General features: G+C 44.2%; 1 protein-coding gene across 5 annotated transcripts in view; it reads left to right on the forward strand.

Moving 5' to 3' along the window:
• LOC126285420 (nicastrin) overlaps positions 1-21,370 on the forward strand; it is a 133,913-nt gene that overhangs the window by 104,399 nt on the left and 8,144 nt on the right. For 4 of the 5 annotated variants that reach the window (XM_049984787.1, XM_049984788.1, XM_049984784.1 and 1 more), the window contains exons 10-11: positions 17,605-17,719; positions 19,546-19,738. In XM_049984787.1, the coding sequence (XP_049840744.1) occupies positions 17,605-17,719; positions 19,546-19,738 (308 nt within the window). Of the gene's footprint in view, positions 1-17,604; positions 17,720-19,545; positions 19,739-20,747; positions 20,822-21,370 lie in introns of all 5 variants that reach the window. The other variant, XM_049984786.1, reaches the window with a different exon arrangement.

Consider the following 21,370-nt stretch of genomic DNA (forward strand, 5'->3'; position numbering starts at 1 on the left):
ACCACTACTGACAGATACAAACACTCCACCACCAATTCTGCCTAATCTATCTTTCCTGAACACCGTCTGAGACTTCGTAAAAATTTCTGCAGAACTTATTTCAGGCTTTAGCCAGCTTTCTGTACCTATAACGATATCAGCTTCTGTGCTTTCTATTAGCGCTTGAAGCTCAGGGACTTTTCCAGCGCAACTACAACAATTTACAACTATAATTCCGACTTTTCCTTGATCCAAGCACGTCCTGTAATTGCCAAGCACCCTTTGACATTGCAGCCCATCCCGCACTTTCCCGAGGCCTTCTAACCTAAAAAACCGCCCAGTCCACGCCACACAGCCTCCGCTACCCGTGTAGCCGCCAGCTGATATCTCTCTTCATTCTCGAGATATTGGTTGTTATATCTACAGATGGGTTGCTTGTGGTGCACCTGAATCCTTTCCTGCACTTCGGGACCAAGTGACTGTAAAAATCATCGTATTTCATAAATGGTTCAAGATACTGAAAGAAGGTTTTTTGGAAATGACAGGATGCAAAAAAGAAATTTTGTCATACGATTAACATTCAGTATGTTATGCGACAATGTCGCAGCTTGTGAATTCAGTATGTTTTTGTCAAATGTTTGACCAGAGTGAAAACAAGACTCCCTAAAAATTACACAACGAGTTTTTGTCTATATGTTCATAGCCAAAAAGAGTGAGAATGGGCAAATGGTGTACTGAAGCGATCAGTGTGAAGTCTAGTTTTGCAAGAAAATTTTGTTTGCTTGAAAGTAATCAATGTAATTAAGGAAAACTTAATTATTGATTTGAGAAAAAATTGAAATATTTCACGAACAGTTGCTGCTAGCTACACTGACGAGGCAAAATATTATGACCACCTGTACGTTGATTCACTTTTCAAACACAGTACAACAGTGATTCTACTTGGAATGGATTCTGTAAGTTCTTGATAAGTTTCCACAAGTATGTGGCATCAGTTGTGTACTCACAGGTCACTAAATTGCCGCAAATTACTGAACAGTGGTTTCTGTGCACACAGTTGGGCCTAATGTAAGTTCCAATAGGCAAGGATCAGGGGTATTTGCTGGCTTAAGACATCATTGCCCATTCACTATCATGCTCCTCAAACAGCTGCAGCATGTTTCTGGCCTTGGGTCATGGAGAGTTATTCTGCCAGAAGATATCACCTTCAAAGAAAACTTGAATCGTGAAGGGATGCAGATGGTCGGCAATAAATGTTCACATAGTTTAATCATAACTGATGCTGGTGTTGGGTCAACACAAGAACACATAGGGGTCATGTGGTGTGGAGCTCCATATTCATTCCTTTGAATGTGAACTCTGAAACAAAACACTTGTGCCTGCACCAGCATTGTACTCTGTCGGCAGAGCTACCACAGATCACTGCCTATCCTGGATTACAAAGTGGGGGCTCCTCCGACCTCTACGTTTCGTGATGAGATGTGGATGCCAGCACCATATGGCCTCCGCATTATTCCGCTATCCTTCAGTGCTCACAACAGTAGTACACCAACAGCTGACCAGCTTGTCTGTTTTAGAAATATTTCCATCTGAAGCGCCACAGCAATGTGCCCTTTGTCAAAACCACTCATATCAGTGAATTTCTGCATTTGTGGTCCGTATCTTTGCTATAATGACTGCTCATTCATCTTTCTTCCACTTACATTCTTTCCTTACTGCATCACATGCCCACAACACCAGCAGGAGACATTCAGCCTCATAGTTGGCAGTGGTCATAATGTTTCGGTTCATCAATATATGTAAAAAGTATCAGAAAGGTAATCTGTTCAAAGACTAGCCGCCTTGCATATATAGAATTCAAGCTTTCGCAACCAACGGTTGCTTCATCAGGAAAGAGGGAAGGAGAGGGAGAGACGAAAGGAAGTGGGTTTTAAGGGAGAGGGTAAGGAGTCATTCCAATCCCGGGAACGGAAAAACTTACCTTAGGGGGAAAAAAGGACAGGTATACACTCTCTCTCTCTCTCTCTCTCTCTCTCTCTCTCTCTCTCTCTCTCGCACACACACACACACACACACACACACACACACACACACACACACACACACACACACACATATACGCACATACACAGACACAAGCAGACAAGACAATGCTCTTTGTACAAGAAACTGGACTCAAAGATAAGATGTAACAAATCAGGGCTGGTATAGAGATGACTGGATAGTCTTTTTCCCCCGCTCTATTTGAGAATGGAACAGGAAAGGAAATTACTGGTAACAGTACATGGTACCCTCTACCATGCACCATAAGGTGGCTTGAGGAGTATGTATGTATGTATGTATGTATGTATTTGGGTATGTAGATAAAGATGCATTGCAAGAAACCATCGTGGAATATACGGATTTTGGAAAATCACAGAAGGCCTAAATCTGACTACCAGGTGGTGAATTGAATGCGTAGCTGCACCCATATCCTTTCAAAGATACCATCCCAGCAATTGCCTGAAGCGATTTAGGGAAATCACGGAAAACCTAAATCAAGATAGCCAGGTGTGGGTTTGAACCATCATTCTCCTGAATGCAATTCCAGTGTGCTAATAACTGCGTCGCAAAAGAGGAATCAAAGGTGTGTGCCCCATATAGGAGAGAGTAGAGTCAGCAACACTTATCTGCACTTCCTGTCACGCACCCATTAAAGTGCACAGCCCTCTGCCTTGAAAGTGGGGCTAAGGGTCGGGCACAGGGCTGGCACCACATACTAGGGAAGTCGCATTTGCTACTTCATTGGCATTGGCACTGGCACTTTTCCTGGCACCACCATCCTTAACTTTTATATATGTAGGAGAGTGCCCCAGTTTGCCACTCTTTAAACTCTCCCAAGTTCATGCAATGGACTGACTGGAGTGGGTCCAGCAAATCTGAGTCAATGATGTGTGTTTAAACCAGTGCCCTCGACACTATACGTGCCTCTGCATCACAAACTGTGCACTTGTTCACTTGGCCAATCTTGTGGACATGGTGTAATTCTCAGAGCAGCCAAAGTTGACTATGGCTTAGATCTCTCTTTCTGAGCCTTAGTCGTGACCTGTGGTGTCTGATGGTTAATCGGATGTGGCATGTTAATGTTAAAGGGTGGCCGTATGCAATTCCTGTCGCCACCCCGAACCCTCTGGGAAGGAATTAGTGTACCCCAACTGTCTGTGTCCAGTGTAATCCAAGGAATAGTGTGAATGTGTTCAGATGTCTGTGAGCCATGTTAACTGAGACAGAACATGGGGACCAGCCCAGTATTCACCAAGCAGGATGGGGAAAACTGCCTAAAAACCTCATCCAGACTGGTTGGCAGACCAGCTCTCATCGGTAATCCGCCAGGTGGATTCGATCTGGGGCGCCGCACCTACCCGAATCCAGGAAGCAGCGTGTTAGCACTCTCGGCTACACTGGCGGGTCTTGGCTACGGCTTTGATCAATCAGTGAAAATTGATGTACAATGATGGAAAGAAAATTCACTTTGGAAATCCATATAATTTTGTGACAGAATGTCAGGCTATTTCTTATCTTCAGGAGGTGAATTTTCTAATCCACAGTAGTTATCATCTTCAGATGCAGATACAACTAATATCTACTATACACCATGTGCCTTTTGATCTTATACAGTTCCCAAGTGATTGGGATGCAGGTGCTATACTAAAGTGAGTTTTAACATTTCTGTGGGGATTATCTATAGTTTACCATTTGCCAATGGTCAAATAATATTAGCTGGCGATGAGTCTCATACTGAGCATGTGATGAAAAAAATCGTACAAATGCACAGCAAGGCCAGACTAACAACAAATTTTTCTAAAACAAAGTATATCTTCTTAGGGACTAAACAATATGTCATTATCATAGATGAAATCAAACAATGGAAAATGTAAGGTGGAATAATCACAACATAATGATAAGTCAAACCATGCAAAATCTGGGATGAAATGAAACAAGTCTTGCCCTAGCTGCCAGAGACTGTGGTCATGTGTGTGTTAGTTGCATTTGCGCATGCAGGCGCGCTCGTGTGTGTGTGTGTGTGTGTGTGTGTGTGTGTGTGTGTGTGTGTGCGCGCACACCTGTCCTTTTTCCCCCCTAAAGTAATACTTTCTGCTCCCGGGATTGGAATGACTCCTTACCCTCTCCCTTAAAACCCACATCCTTTCGTCTTTCCCTCTCCTTCCTGAAGAAGGAACCATCGGTTGCGAAAGCTAGTAATTCTGTGTGTGTGTTTTGTTCATTGTGCCTGTCTGCCGGCGCTTTCCCGCTTGGTAAGTCTTGGAATCTTTATTTTTAAGATATTTTTCCCATGTGGAAGTTTGTTTCTATTTTATATATATATATATATAAAGATTCCACGACTTACCAAGTGGGGAAGTGCCGGTAGATAGGCACAATGAATAAAACATACAAACACACACACAGAATTTCGAGCTTTCGCAACCGGCGGCTGCTTCGTCAGGAAAGAGGGAAGGAAAAGGAAAGATGAAAGGATGTGGGTTTTAAGGGAGAGGGTAAGGAGTCATTTCAATCCCGGGAGCGGAAAGACTTACCTTAGGGGGGATAAAAGGATAGGTATATATTTGCGAGCGCAAGCGCGCCCACACACACACACACATCCATCCATACATATACAGACACAAGCAGACATATTTAAAGGCAAAGAGTTTGGGCAGAGATATCAGTCGAGGTGGAAGTACACAGGCAAAGATGATGTTGAATGACAGGTGAGGTATGAGTGGCGGCAACTTGAAATTAGCGGAGATTAAGGCCTGGTGGATAACGAGAAGAGAGGATACATTGAAGGGCAAGTTCCCATCTCCGGAGTTCGGATAGGTTGGTGTTTGTGGAAAGTATCCAAATAACCCGGACGGTGTAACACTGTGCCAAGATGTGCTGGCCGTGCACCAAGGCATGTTTAGCCACAGGGTGATCCTCATTACCAACAAACGCTGTCTGCCTGTGTCCATTGATGCGAATGGACAGTTTGTTGCTGGTCATTCCCACATAGAAAGCGTCACAGTGTAGGCAGGTCAGTTGGTAAATCACGTGGGTGCTTTCACACGTGGCTCTGCCTTTGATCGTGTACACCTTCCGGGTTACAGGACTGGAGTAGGTGGTGGTGGGAGGGTGCATAATACAGGTTTTACACCAGGGGCGGTTACAAGGGTAGGAACCAGAGGGTAGAGAAAATGGTTTGCGGATTTCATAGGGATGAACCAAGAGGTTACGAAGGTTAGGTGGACGGCGGAAAGACACTCTTGGTGGTGTGGGGAGGATTTCATGAAGGATGGATCTCATTTCACGGCAGGATTTGAGGAAGTTGTATCGCTGCTGGAGAGCCACATTCAGAGTCTGATCCAGTCCCGGGAAGTATCCTGTCACAAGTGGGTCACTTTTAGGGGGCTTTCTGTGAGAGGTTCTGGGTTTGAGGGGATGAGGAAGTGGCTCTGGTTATTTCTACATCTACATGACTACTCTGCAATTCACATTTAAGTGCTTGGCAGGGGGTTCATCAAACCACAATCATACTATCTCTCTACTATTCCACTCCCGAACAGCGAGCGGGAAAAACGAACACCTAAACCTTTCTGTTCGAGCTCTGATCTCTCGTATTTTATTTTGATGATCATTCCTACCTATGTAGGTTGGGCTCAACAAAATATTTTCGCATTCGGAAGAGAAAGTTAGTGACTGAAATTTCGTAAAAAGGTCTCGCCGCGACGAAAAACGTCTATGCTTTAATGACTTCCATCCCAACTCGTGTATCATATCTGCCACACTCTCTCTCCTATAACGTGATAATACAAAACGAGCTGCCCTTTTTTGCACCCTTTTGATGTCGTCCTTCAATCCCACCTGGTAAGGATCCCACACCGCGCAGCAATATTCTAACAGAGGACGAACGAGTGTAGTGTAAGCTGTCTCTTTAGTAGACTTGTTGCATCTTCTAAGTGTCCTGCCAATGAAACGCAACCTTTGGCTCGCCTTCCCGACAATATTATCTATGTGGTCCTTCCAACTGAAGTTGTTCGTAATTTTAACACCCAGGTACTTAGTTGAATTGACAGCCTTGAGAATTGGACTATTTATCGAATAATCGAATTGCAACAGATTTCTTTTGGAACTCATGTGGATCATCTCACACTTTTCATTATTTAGCGTCAACTGCCACCTGACACACCATACAGCAATCTTTTCTAAATCGCTTTGCAACTGATACTGGTCTTCGGATGACCTTATTTGACGGTAAATTACAGCATCATCTGCGAACAGTCTAAGAGAACTGCTCAGATTGTCACCTAGGTCATTTATATAGATCAGGAACAGTAGAGGTCCCAGGACGCTTCCCTGGGGAACACCTGATATCACTTCAGTTTTATTCGATGATTTGCTGTCTATTACTACGAACTGCGACCTTCCTGATAGGAAATCACGAATCTAGTCACACAACTGAGACGATACCCCATAGCTCCGCAGCTTGATTAGAAGTCGCTTATGAGGAACGGTGTCAAAAGCTTTCCGGAAATCTAGAAATACGGAATCAACTTGAGATCCCCTGTCAATAGCGGCCATTCCTTCGTGCGAATAAAGAGCTAGCTGCGTTGCACAAGAGCGATGTTTTCTGAAGCCATGCTGATTACGTGTCAATAGATCGTTCCCTTCGAGGTGATTCGTAATGTTTAAATACAATATATGCTCCAAAACCCTACTGCAAACCGACGTCAATGATACAGGTCTGTAGTTAAATGGATTACTCCTACTACCCTTCTTGAACACTGGTGCGACCTGCACAATTTTCCGATCTGTAGGTGCAGATCTATTGGTGAGCGAGCGGTTGTATATGAGTGCTAAGTAGGGAGCTATAGTATCAGCGTAATCTGAAAGGAACCTAATCGGTATACAATCTGGACCTGAAGACTTGCCCGTATCAAGCGATTTGAGTTGCTTCGCAACCCCTAAGGTATCTACTTCTAAGAAACTCATGCTAGCAGATGTTCGTGTTTCAAGTTCTGGAATATTCCATTCGTCTTCCCTGGTGAAGGAATTTCAGAAAACTGCGTTCAATAACTCCGCTTTAGCGGCACAGTCGTCGATAACAGTACCATCGGCACTGCGCAGCGAATGTATTGACTGCGTCTTGCCGCTTGTGTACTTTACATACGACCAGAATTTCTTCGGATTTTCTACCAAATTTCGAGACAATGTTTCGTTGTGGAACCTATTAAAGGCATCTCGCATCTAAGTACGTGCCAAATTTCGCGCGTCTGTAAATTTTAGCCCATCTTCGGGATTTCGCGTTCTTTTGAACATCGCATGCTTTTTCCGTTGCCTCTGCAACAGCGTTCGGACCTTTTTTGTGTACCACGGGGGATCCGTTCCATCTCTTACCAATTTATGAGGTATGAATATCTCAATTGCTGTTGCTACTATATCTTTGAATTTGAGCCACATCTCGTCTACATTTGCTTCTGTTCCAGGTCGGGAGGGTAGTTGTGGGATGCGAAAGCTGTTTTCAGGTTGTTGGTGTAATGGTTCAGGGATTCAGGACTGGAGCAGATTCGTTTGCCACGAAGGCCTAGGCTGTAGGGAAGGGACCGTTTGATATGGCATGGGTGGCAGCTGTCATAATGGAGGTACTGTTGCTTGTTGGTGTGTTTGATGTGGACGGATGTGTGAAGCTGGCCATTGGACAGATGGAGGTCAACGTCAAGGAAAGTGGTATGGGATTTGGAGTAGGACCAGGTGAATCTGATGGAAACAAAGGATTTGAGGTCGGAGAGGAAATTCTGGAGTTGTTCTTCAGTGAGTCGAGATCATGAAGAGGTCATCAATAAATCTGTACCAAACTTTGGGTTGACAGGCTTGAGTAACCAAGAAGGCTTCCTCTAAGCGACCCATAAATAGGTCGGCATACAAGGGGGCCATCCTGGTACCCATGGATGTTCCTTTTAATTGTTGGTATGTCTGGCCTTCAAAAGTGAAGAAGTTGTGGGTCAGGATGAGGCTGGCTAAGGTGATGAGGAAAGAGGTTTTAGGTAGGGTGGCAGGTGATCGGCGTGAAAGGAAGTGCTCCATTGCAGCGAGGCCCTGGACACGCGGGATATTTGTGTATAGGGAAGTGGCATCAATGGTTACAAGGATGGTTTCCGGGGGTAACAGACTGGGTAAGGATTGGAGGCGTTCGAGAAAGTGGTTGGTGTCTTTGATGAAGGATGGGAGACTGCATGTAATGGGTTGAAGGTGGTGTTCTACGTAGGCAAAGATACCTGTGGGGGCTTGGTAACCAGTTACAATGGGGCGGCTGGGATGTAACTGGGAAAAAAGGACAGGTATATGCTCGCTCGCGCGTGCCTGCACACACACACACACACACACACACACACACACACACACACACACACACACACACACACAAGCAGACATGAACTTGGGAGAGTTTAAAGAGTGGCAAACTGGGGCACTCTCCTACATATATAAAAGTTAAGGAAGGTGGTGCCAGGAAAAGTGCCAGTGCCAATGCCAATGAAGTAGCAAATGCGACTTCCCTAGTATGTGGTGCCAGCCCTGTGCCCGACCCTTAGCCCCACTTTCAAGGCAGAGGGCTGTGCACTTTAATGGGTGCGTGACAGGAAGTGCAGATAAGTGTTGCTGACTCTACTCTCTCCTATACGGGGCACACGCCTTTGATTCCTCTTTTGCGACAGAGTGAGGTGACGCAGTTATTAGTAGACTGGTATTGCATTCAGGAGAATGATGGTTCAAACCCACATCTGGCCATCTTGATTTAGGTTTTCTGTGATTTCCATAAATCGCTTCAGGCAATTGCTGGGATGGTATCTTTGAAAGGATATGGGTGCAGCTACACATTCAATTCACCACCTGGTAGTCAGATTTAGGCCTTCTGTGATTTTCCAAAATCCGTATATTCCACGATGGTTTCTTGCAATGCATCTTTATCTACATACCCAAATACATACATACATACTCCTCAAGCCACCTTGCGGTGCATGGTGGAGGTATCATGTACTGTTACCAGTAATTTCCTTTCCTGTTCCATTCTCAAATAGAGCGGAGGAAAAATGACTATCCAATCATCTCTATACCAGCCCTGATTTCTTGCATCTTATCTTTTAGTCCAATTTCTTGCACAAAGAGCATTGTCTTCCCATATGGATTCCCATTTGAGTTCATGGAGTCATCTCCGTAGTACTTGCATGCCAATTGAGCCTGCCAGTAACAACCCTAGCAGCCTGCCTCTGAATTGGTTTGATCTCTACCTTCAATCTCACTCTTGTTGACAACTTATATCCATGGCTTTATGGGGATCGCACCACAGTTGAGCCTTACCATCAGCTTTTATTAACTGAAATCAGGACACTCATCTGACCAGGCCATGGTTTTTAGTCATCTAACTTCAAACTGATATTGTCATGAGCCCAAGAGAGGCACTGCAACCAATGTCTTGCTGTTAGAAAACGCAGCTGTGTTAGTTGTCTACTGCCATGGCCCACCAAATTTCACTACACTGTCATAATGGATATGTTTGTCATACATCCCACATTGATTTCTGCAGTTATTTAACATAAGTGTTACTTGTCTGTTAGTACTGACAACACTAAGCAAATGCCGCTGATGTCGCTCATTAAGTGAAAGCTGTTGGCCACTGTGTTGTCTGTGGTGAGAGGTAATGCCTGAGATGTGGTATTCTCAAATTACTCTTGACGCTGTGGATCTCATTGAATTCCGTAGAAATTTCCAAAATGGAATGTCCCATACATCTAGTTCCAACTACCATTCTATTGCTGTCCCATGGCTTTTGTCACGTCAGTGTATTATTTTGAAATTTGGAGGGTGTTCAAGAATTCTGCAGTGAACTGATGTCAAGGATATTGATCTGCAATTATGTGGGTCTCTTTGTCCACCTTTTTTTATTTACAGGAGTCACCTGCACTTTTTTCCAGTTGCTTGGGACTTTCCGCTGGGCGAGGGATTTATGATAAATACAACCTAAATAAGGGGCTTATTGCTGCAGAGTACTCTCTGTAAAACCAAATTGGGATTCCATCTAGACCTGGTGAGGTATTTGTTTTCAACTCTTTCAGTTGCTTCTCTGACACGGTTGCCTATTACTATGTTCTCCACGAAGGAGTCTGTAGAAACATACCATTGTTTGAATGTTTGTGCACTCTTCCTGCGTGAATGATTTTTTAAACATGAAATTTAAAACTTCAGCTATCCTTTTGCTGTCTTCTATTGCCACCTCAGACTAGTTTAGTGACTAGGAGAAACCTTTGACCCACTTTGTAATTTTACACATGACCAGAATTTTCTAGGATTTTCAGCAAGAGCTTTCACCAAGGTATAACAGGGAAAGTTGTTGTTTGCTTCAGGTATTGATCTTCTTATGGACACATGAATGTCTACTAACTTTTGCCTGTCAACATTTCCGCATTCTTTTTTGAACCGAGAGTGTAACAGTTTGCTTTCTCAGCATTTTTTGAATTTGCTCCTTTATCCACCTACTAGGCACTTACATCTCCAGAACACTATTTACATTCTGTTTAAACTTTGACCATAATTCCTCTCATCCTTCTATTGGAGCTAAATGATGTCCATTGAGTGGGATGCAAACAACTGCTTGTCTGCTTTTTCAAGCATAAATAATCTTCTAGCCTTCTTGACTGATTTATTAACTTTAGTAACCATTGTCATTATGATGGCATTACATCACTAATCCCTGTCTCTATACTGACACTGTCAATAAGGTCAGACCAGTTTGTAGCCACAGGGTCTTAAGTATTTCCATTGCATGTGGGTTGTCTAACTAGTCGTTCTCAGCATTTTTTGGCAAGTGTGTGTTCAAAAGTACATAAAGACTCTCTGCCCAGGCTGCCTGTGGTGAATCCATAGACGCTCCAGTCTGTACTTGGTAGATAAAAATTGCCCAGACCAATACTGTTTGCTCTGGGCATTTTCACACTACAGAGGGTAGACTTTCTTAAGATGATTCTACAACGACACAGCAGAGTTGGGTGGCTGGTGAAAATGTCCCATAATAAACTTGAGTTCACCTAGCCCTGCTACTCGTGTCCAGATTCAGTTTTGACCCACATAGTCACAACGTTTTTACAACAGCAATGAGCACCCCCCCCTCCCCCTTCATGTGGCATCTAATCTGTCTTTCCTATATACACTAAATATTTTGGAGCTTTCGACTTCAGGTTTCATCCCGCTCTCTGTCCCAAGAATAAGTTGAGTGTGACAACTTTGAGGCCAGTAAGTTCAGAAACTTTTTTATGAATACTACAACAATTAATTGTTAAAATTTTGACAGTCAAAGTATGTCTACTTTGTACATTATCTGATATTTGATTTTGATATTGCTCTTTGCTTATTGATTGGTGAGCATTAATTTGAGTGTCCATTCCACAAATATTCTGGTAACTTAGTAACCACTTCCTTTGAGTAGTCTGTTCCTAACCTATGAAAGAGTCCTACAACTATCCAGTGCAAAACACAGATCCTTAAACCTGCAGCCATGACCATCACAGAATCAGTTGAGCCTCTGGTTGAGGCTCTCCACTTGGCTCGAAACCAACCGATTCAAACAACTCTGGGTACAATGCTGCAAATTGTGTGTTTTGCTTGCATCCCATGAGAGAGACCAGCAGTCTTCACCGCTTCAGCGAGCCCCACCATAGGAACAGAGGATAGCCTTAGAACCAAGTGACAGGCTTCATTGGTGCTGACGTGAGCAACAACTTGGAGACTTTTGCACCCTGCACCCTCAATAGCCACAGGAAGGGGCCTCCTCCACATCTCGGGTGGGGCCACCCAGCAGACACATTGACTGCACACAGAATTACTGCCAACCCTGGATTCTGTTACCCCAGGGGGCTCCATAACGCTCCTAACATTGGGGCTTCCAATAATTAATATACCCCTTCCCCTTCGTGCCTGCTCCAACCTTGCCAGAGGAGCGGGCACCTCTCACTTACAGAGAAAATGGGCACAGCCAGACAGTCAGTGTCCACATTGAGTAATGCAAAAGCGTAAAAAGCTGCCACTCACCCTTCACTGAGCATGGATTCCAACATCTAGTACACTGGAAGAAGCTTTGATAGCAAGGCCTGTGTGCGAACCGAGCAGTATCTGACATGTCCCGTGCTACATTCCAGACACTCCAGCACTGTTAATCTACATCTATACTTTGCATGTTATGTCCTGCCTACTCATCAAATAGTGGGTGCGTAGAAAATCTGCTTTCTCAGATCACTAGACAACAATTCAAGCAAATCATATTAATGAATTTTGTTGCAGAAAATAAATGACGGTACTCAACTTTGAGAAATACAGATGTCACAAGCAAAGGGTGACATGCGAATAAGAAATCTCTTCAGTATATACGATTTGAATACAAGTGAACTACTACAGTAGATGCTTCTATCCAGGTCACTGGTCTTGACGCTTCGGTAGAACTCGTAGAACTGGGAGCGGCCAGTCGGGTGCAGTGCTTATCTTCTCTTTGCGTAGAGGGTGCAGCTGTCGCTTTGTCGTCCTAGAGAGGGATCGGTCAGTGCGCTGTGACTGATGTCCTCTTCACAGCCCCGTCTGCTTTATCGTTCCCAACTGTCATGCCAGTGCTTGACTTTGCAATGGGGCACTGCAAGGCACAGTATGGTGTGTGGCAGAGGGTATCCTGTACAACTTTCAGTGGTATCCTTTCTTGTTCCACTTGCAGACAGAGCAAGGAAAAGCTACTGTCTGTATGAGCCCTAATTTGTTATATCTCACTTCATGGTATTTATTCAAAATTTATGTTGGCGGTAGTATGAGCACTCTGCCGTCAGCTTCAAATGCCATTTCTCTAAGTTTTCTCAGTAGTGTTCCTCAATAAGAACGTCACTTTCCCTCCAGGAACTCCGATTTGAGTTTCTGAAGCATCTCTATAATACTCGTGTGTCGTTTGAACCCAGTGATAACAAATCTAGCAGCCCATGCAGATGCTCTGCATGCTGAGATTTTAAATTTTCATGCACATCATTCCCTTGTTGCATTTGTGCCTCAAAAATGAGACAAGGTGGAACTTCCTAAAATAACGATGGCAATATGTCACCTGGCTGCATATCAGTACTCTCTTATGAACTACCTGCTACTGGCCGCACGGCTTACGTGTTTCTTTCATCCAGTCATTATGTAGCTGTCATTTTGTTCTTTTATCCAACTGTAACTGAGTGGAGCACATAGTTATTTCTCCACAGATCCTTCACAATTATTTTTAAGTTAATTGAAATTTGTTATGCAAATGAAGCTTCCAAATAATTCTCAGCTGTAGCATTTCATTTTAAGGTACAGACAGTCAACATTTGCAAAACAAATCTCCAGGAGTGACCACTAAGCAACTTCCTCATAAGAAAGACAGTTTGAACAGTAAATAGAAAAATAAATTTCCTTCTAGCTTCATATCACACTTTTTATCTGACAGAGTGCGCTCTTCTTCTGCCCCCCTATCCCTCCGCCCCCTCTCCGTCCTCCAGCCTTCCCCTCTCCGTCCTCCGGCCTTCCTCTCTCCGGCCTTCCTCTCTCCGCCCTCCGGCCTTCCTCTCTCCGCCCTCCGGCCTTCCTCTCTCCGCCCTCCGGCCTTCCTCTCTCCGCCCTCCGGCCTTCCTCTCTCCTCTCTCCGCCCTCCGGCCTTCCTCTCTCCTCTCTCCGCCCTCCGGCCTTCCTCTCTCCTCTCTCCGCCCTCCGGCCTTCCTCTCTCCTCTCTCCGCCCTCCGGCCTTCCTCTCTCCGCCCTCCGGCCTTCCTCTCTCCTCTCTCCGCCCTCCGGCCTTCCTCTCTCCTCTCTCCGCCCTCCGGCCTTCCTCTCTCCTCTCTCCGCCCTCCGGCCTTCCTCTCTCCTCTCTCCGCCCTCCGGCCTTCCTCTCTCCTCTCTCCGCCCTCCGGCCTTCCTCTCTCCGCCCTCCGGCCTTCCTCTCTCCGCCCTCCGGCCTTCCTCTCTCCGCCCTCCGGCCTTCCTCTCTCCGCCCTCCGGCCTTCCTCTCTCCGCCCTCCGGCCTTCCTCTCTCCGCCCTCCGGCCTTCCTCTCTCCGCCCTCCGGCCTTCCTCTCTCCGCCCTCCGGCCTTCCTCTCTCCGCCCTCCGGCCTTCCTCTCTCCGCCCTCCGGCCTTCCTCTCTCCGCCCTCCGGCCTTCCTCTCTCCGCCCTCCGGCCTTCCTCTGTCCGCCCTCCGGCCTTCCTCTGTCCGCCCTCCGGCCTTCCTCTGTCCGCCCTCCGGCCATCCTCTGTCCGCCCTCCGGCCTTCCTCTGTCCGCCCTCCGGCCTTCCTCTGTCCGCCCTCCGGCCTTCCTCTGTCCGCCCTCCGGCCTCCCCTCGCTCCCCCCCCCCCATCCCACCACCCCTCTCTCTCTTTCCACCTCCCTCAGTACTGCCACGTGCAGTGTCAGGAGCCTGTGAGGAAAGGTGAATGTGAGGGAACTTGGAGAGGAGCAGATAAGGGGAAAAGAGCAATGGGTGAATTGGCAGAAAGTGGCACACAGTGAGGGTGAGGGGACAGGGCAAGCATAAACTGTTGTTTGGAGGATATGGGGACAGTAGGTTGCCATAGATTGGGCAGGGATGATTTCAGTCAAGAGTTCAGAAAAGCTGGTGAAGGAAGGGGGGATGGTGGAGGGATCCATGTGGCCCAGGTTGTGAAACAGCCATTGTAATCAAGCGTGTTATATTCAGCTGCATGCTGTGCCACACGGTGGTTTACTTTGCTCTTGGCGACCATTTGGCGGTGTTAGAAGTGTTGGGAAGGATCTTGAGTAGGGTGTCCCTTATTTCAGGGATTGGTGGGAGAGAATCCTTCCAACCAGAACCAACCTAATCCCAACATTGAATCCTATCTCTCTCAGTTCATACCACTGTCCACTTCACCAGCCCCACCCATTTACCTCTTGGAGACCTAGTTGTCACCATCCCTACCCCTTTACCTCCTGGATCTTCACTCGTCAACTTTGATGTCATGTCCCTATACACCAACATCCCTAATGCCAACTGTCTTTCTGCTATTATACACTACCTCCCAGCATCCTTTGGAGTCCAAATGCACTACCTCACTACTCCTACACCTTACTAACTTTATCCTAACCATTTCTTCTTCAAAGGAAAGGTATACAAACAAATCTGTTGTATAACCACAGGCACTCTAATGGCATCCTCCTACGTCAATCTGTTTGTGGGCCATCTGGAGAAAACCTTCCTAGCCTCCCAAAACTGCAAAACCTGTGATCTGGTTCAGGTTCATTTATGATCTGGACTTGGGCCCAAGACACCCTATCTTCATTCCTTCATTCCTTACCACCTTCTCTTTCATCTATATCATCTGGTCCTCAATGCAGCATTCCGTTTTCCTAGATGGTGACCTTCTCCTCTCTGATGGATCCATCCACATTCTGCCCAACAGTACCTGTATCTCGTCAGCTGAAATCCATCCCGTATAAACTGGCCACCCAGGGACAGCATATCTGCAGTGATAAGAACTCCCTTGCCCTTTATGAATAAGGTCGTACAAAAGTCATCACAGACAAGCACTATCCCCCAGACCTACACCCACACACTCCTTTTCCTCTTACAATTCCCATGAACCAGCTACAACAGATGGTCCTCTTCCTCACACAATACCACCCCAGTCTGAAACAACTGAACCACATCCTTTGTTGGATTTTGATTATTTATCATCATGCCCTGAAATGAGGGACGCCTTATCCAGGATCCTTCCAACCGTGCCTAAAGTGGTGTTTCGTCACCCATCCAAACTCGACAACATCCTAGTTCATCCATATGCCACTCCCAATACTAGCCCCTTTGCCACAGGAATCATATCTCTGTGGAAGTCCCAGGTGCAAGATCTACTCAGTCAACCCACCAAACACTTCCTACTGCAGTCCTGTTACAAGCCATTCGTACCACATCAGATGCTGGACCACCCGCAAAAGTCTCGTCATATATCAGCTCTGCTGCAGTGATTGGATAGCTTTTTATATTGGACATTCAGCTGTCCACCAGGATGAATGGCCACCGCAAAACGGTGGCCAAGAGCAAAGTGTATTACTCTGTGGCACAACATGCAGCTGAACATAACATGCTTGATTTCAATGGGTGCTTCACAACCTGGGCTATCTGGATCCTCCCCTCCACTACCAGTTTTTCTGAACCATGCCTATGGGACACATAACCTATTTTCTAAATCATCCGTCTTGTGGTAACTTACTGTCCCCATATACTCCATCCAACAGTTTCCATCCGCACCTGCCTCTGTCTGGTAACCTATTCCAAGTCATGTCCCCTCAGGCTCACTGTGTGCCACTCTCTGCCTACATACACACTAGTCTTTTCACTTTCTCTGTTCCTCTCCTTTTCGACTCCTCCCCCACATCCCAATGATGCACCTGTCAGTCTTATTCTGCCACCATTGCATGCTGCGCCAGGCAGCACTTCCTTTCTTCTCCCCACCCCATACCCTGCTATTCCTCTTCATTTCCCACCCCACTTTAGATCGCTGCTTCTGTTCAATACAACACACAGTTGGCTTTTGGTCAAAGTGCTCAGAAATAGCAGTCATATGTGCACGAAGTGTGCCTGCATGTCTGTTTCTTTATGAAGACGGCTGTGGCTGAAAGCTCAATGTCTAACTGTCTTTTCATTGTGCCTGTCTGCAACTCAATTTATTACCTTTACAGTGAGTAGCAATTTATCCTTTTCATACTATTTTTAATATTCCAATCTGGACTTTCCATTGTGTGACTCCTGCAGTAAGTGTCCCTGCCAGTTCAGAAGAAAATTAAAAATATATGTCATTAATCACACTTCCTACAAATGATCTGAATATCTAGATTCAGGGATTGAAAATTTCTTACCTACATAGCAAGAAGCAATATTTGTTATACAGCTGCATGACAAACAGTGATGTAAACAGGTGTCATTATGTACAAATGTAAGGAAATAATTACTTTCAAAAATACTGTTTGAATCAAGTATAGCTATTAATACCTGAGGTCCACAGTTAAACTGAGGAGGAAGTGGCCTTTCTTTTTTTTCCCAAAGCAGCAATTTTCTTTATAATTTACTCAAATTTAGGTAGCATAAGCATGAATAGCACTAAGCAATATTGTGATAGTGTATTGTCAATACAGTACAGAGTAAATTTTCTTGTCTTTTGTTAATGTATACTTTGACTGATCTCACATCCCTGAAGGTTGTTCTTCTGGATGGCATCTGCAGAAGGCAACATGATAGATACATGAACGAATGAACAAGTGTGTGTATGAGTTAGGGCTCTGAGTCACTTACCCTCCATTCTGCTATCAGTGTTTCATTTTTTTAATCTTTTCTTCTTCTGTTTCTTTTCTTATTATTCCAAGTGACAAAGGATTTGATTTTACTTTCCTATACATATTGTATGTAGTAATGATCCAGTATGGTTATGTGTGTGACTTCTGCTCATATGGGAATGAAGTACCATTTCAATTGAAGTGTTTTCATATCATATAAAATTCGTTATGTTGTAGCAAAGGGTCCATGTGGTTGATAGTTCATGCTGAAATGAATTTCAGGTATACCAGTACCTTTGGATGTCTGGCAAGAATGAAAATGGAAATTCAACAGGTGTTTGTGTTAAGACTACAATGAATTATTCAATAGCTGAAAGTCCGGCATTCTCAATAGAAGGTATGAGAGTATTTTTAAGATATTAGTGTAACCTTTTCTAATTCTGTAAAATACCATTGTATTTTATCTAGAAAATTATTGAAAAACTGTTCAGTTAATTTGCAAAGAGTGGAACAATATTTATGAATGGTTTATAAAGTAGTCATTGGTATTTTTTGAAAATGCTTTATTTTAAAATAGCTGATCCCCAGCATTGCCTGGGTATGTATTTATTCCAGTATTACTAGTCCATCTCTCTCTCTCTCTCTCTCTCTCTCTCTCTCTCTCTCTCTCTCTCTCTCTCTCTCTCTGTGTCCATATCCACCACCTGTCCTTCTCTCTCTCTCTCTCTCTCTCTCTCTTTGTGTCCATATCCACCACCTGTCCACTTCCACCATCCCATCTCTGTCCTCTACTCTACCACCCACTCTCTGTCCATCTCCTCTGCCCTCCTCTCTCTTTCAATCTGCTCCTTCCCTCACTATCCGTCTGTTTCTCCCCTTCCCTCTCCTTTTGTCCATCTGGTTCCCCCTCCCTTTACTTCCATCTGCTCTCCCCCCTTTCTTTGTCCATCTGCTCCTCCCCTCTCTCTTTGTGCATCTCCTTCTCTCCCTCTCCCCATCCATTTGTGCTCCCCCTCTCTGTGTCCACCACCTCCTCTTCCCTTCCTCTGTCCAATTCCTCCTCCTCCCTGTCTGTTCATTGCCTCCTCCCCTTCTATCTGTGGCTGTCTCCTCCTTAACCATACCTGTCTGCCCATCTACTCCTCCCCCCTTCTGTCTGCACATTATCACATGCATCCCCAACAGGAGGCTGGTGGTTCTTACCCCGCACAGTTTTCAGATTGCAGCTAATAATTTCATTTAAATCAGTCCAGGGGTTTAGAATGAGCTCTTAACACATGTCAAATGTATCTCACATATGTTTAACATATTTGTGCATATTCTTCACCTGCATCTAGCGAATATTGCACTGCAGTTTCATTTTCATGCAGCTCAATGTTTCGTATGTCATAACTTGTGAACTATGTGCTGTACAATGGTATACATCCAATGGTATATGTGGCTCCTTTCTGCAAAATTTGTTGTGAATAGAGTTAGTAGTAAAGAGGTAATAAATTAAAGCTTCACGTATGATGATTGAGTTTTGATGCATCTCTGTATTTGACATCCTATCTCTTCAACTGTGTTTCGTACATTGTGGCATATGTGAATAGTGACTGCAAAATGTGTTGCGAAACAGTTAGTAGTCAAGAGGTAATAAATTAAAATGCTATGCTTCATGTGGCAGTTTTACTGGATGAACAGGGAGAATGCAGTAAGTGATAGACTTTTGTCATTTTGTTTGGGTTGTCAGCAAAAAGAAGTTTCATGGAGGTTTGAAATTATGTTTCAAGATTGTTGCAAGACTCTGAGTACTCTCATCCTCAAATTCTGAATGACTAAAGTATGGGTATCTGCACACTGTGGGCTACAATGCATCTCACCTCCACCACCACCTCTTTCATAGGTAGATGGGTCTCGCCCCAAAAGTGACGATTCACAGACGATGAGTGATGTGTGTACAAAGTTTGGTTGAAATTGTTTAAGTGCTTTAGGAATTTAATTTTTTTATGATTTGTATGAATGTTTCAAATGTAATATTTGAAATCAGGAAAAACATATGTCCATTTTGTTTTGTGTTCCTTTTTTCTGAAAAATAAGTGAACTAGCCATTGAAACATAATTTTGTTTACCAATTTTTTTCCCTATATTATATATGAACTTAAAATTTGATATTATTTATGTTGTTCTGAAGAGAATAGTGATTGCATCACTGTCCTAATTTTGTTATTGTTTTGTTCTCAGGTTATGATTGGGCATCTGGCCAGTACTCAACTTGGACTGAGAGCACATGGAATGAATTCAGAGTGCGCATGTTTCTCAAGCCATCATACAGGCATGAAGTAGTGACCCTGTGCATTGGTATTGCCGTGATGTTTTTCTCATTTGTGATTGTGTTCTTCATTAATACACGCTCACATGTCCTGTTTGGTGATGTGTAAGTATTATTGTCCAACTGCTACAGTGCAGGTAGTTTCATTAAGTTAAATATTTAGCAGAGCATATAAATAATTGTTTGTGACTTCCATTTTTGTTGCACTAGCATTGTTGAAAAATGGTTTAGCCAGAGAGAATGGCGTAGGTGAATCCAAGCTCAGAGTACGTGCGCAACAACGCATCACTGACAAGTGTGTAGGGCTTCAGCAAGGCAGATGATGAGGCCCAACAGCTTCCACTATTTTGTGGCCAGAGATGCATTTTGAGCCATAAAATTGCAGGAATTTGGATGTAACAAGACTTTGCCTTCTGCTAATATTTTACCCGTAATCCATTCTGCCATCGTCAGAGCGAGCCATTAAGAATAATGCTTAAACACTCCATTCTACTTTAGATACTGGTAGGGGCGACCAGTTGGATATGTGTGTGCAGAATATTATAGTGGAAAAAATACCACACAGGCCACATAGGTTGCACAGATATATGTGAGTGCAACATGATCCACAAGCATGTTGTGTTGCATATTATGGTCAACAGACAAACAGTATTATCGTCTAGGAGAGCTAAGTATTTTTTTATCTATTTTTAAACCATCAACACAATTAATTAAAATCACTTTTCAAACTTTTTTCAAGGCCTTCACTGTAATAGGAATCCTCAGGAGGATGATACAGGTGTTAATATCTGAACAGTCTCACAGTCCCAAGTGTGATCTTTTTTATAATAGTGCTTGGCCATAGCATATATTTCAATCTGTAACACAGAGGTATAGCATCAACGTTGTTCCATGTGACATCAATGAAATGTACAAGGGGCATTCAATATGTAATGCAACACATTTTTTCCCCGTCAATTTCAGTTGGAATTTGCTGTGGGATACTGTGGGATATTCCTGTTTCAGCCCCTATACCTTCATAAATGATAGGTGGCAGCACTATACATAGCCTTCAAATGGCTTCCGTAACAGAGATGTGTTCCAAGCAGAGTTGTCATTGATTTTCTTTTCACAGAAAACAAGAACATCGGAGATATTCATAGGCACCTGCAGAATGTCTATGGGGACCTGGCAGTGAACAAAAACATGGTAAGCATATGTCATCATTGCAAACGAGGTTGCACAAACTTTTCCAATTTCCCAGTGCGTGCTGGCCACACGCTGCTGTTGTTCTTGCAATGTTGGATACTCTCATTTGAGGAGACTGACTGATCACAATGAAACACCTTGCTTCTCAACTGGATGTCTCTGTTGCCAGTGATGATACACTTGCCCTCCAATTAGGGTACTCAGTGATGTGTGCACACGGGGTTCCTCGCCATCTCACAGACATTTTTATAGAATAAAAATCTGCTTCATTTACTAGAAATTGAAGAAGCAGATTTTTATTCTATAATTATGTTACTCAGTTGTGTGTGTTCTCTTGATCAGATATTTTGTACCTAACAGAAGACCTGAAGGACCATCTCTGCAGAATTTTCTTGTGTTTTATGAGGCTGATTGTGACAATTTTTTGTGGAACATTATCACAGGCAGTGAAATGTGGGTTCATCACTTTGAACTGGGAATAAAACAGCAATCCATGGGGTAGCACTACATCACACCCTCAGCAAGTAAAGTCATGGTGATGGTCTTCTG

The sequence above is a fragment of the Schistocerca gregaria genome, chromosome 8 (assembly GCF_023897955.1).
Source record: "Schistocerca gregaria isolate iqSchGreg1 chromosome 8, iqSchGreg1.2, whole genome shotgun sequence".
In the NCBI taxonomy this organism is placed as follows: Eukaryota; Metazoa; Arthropoda; class Insecta; order Orthoptera; family Acrididae; genus Schistocerca; species Schistocerca gregaria.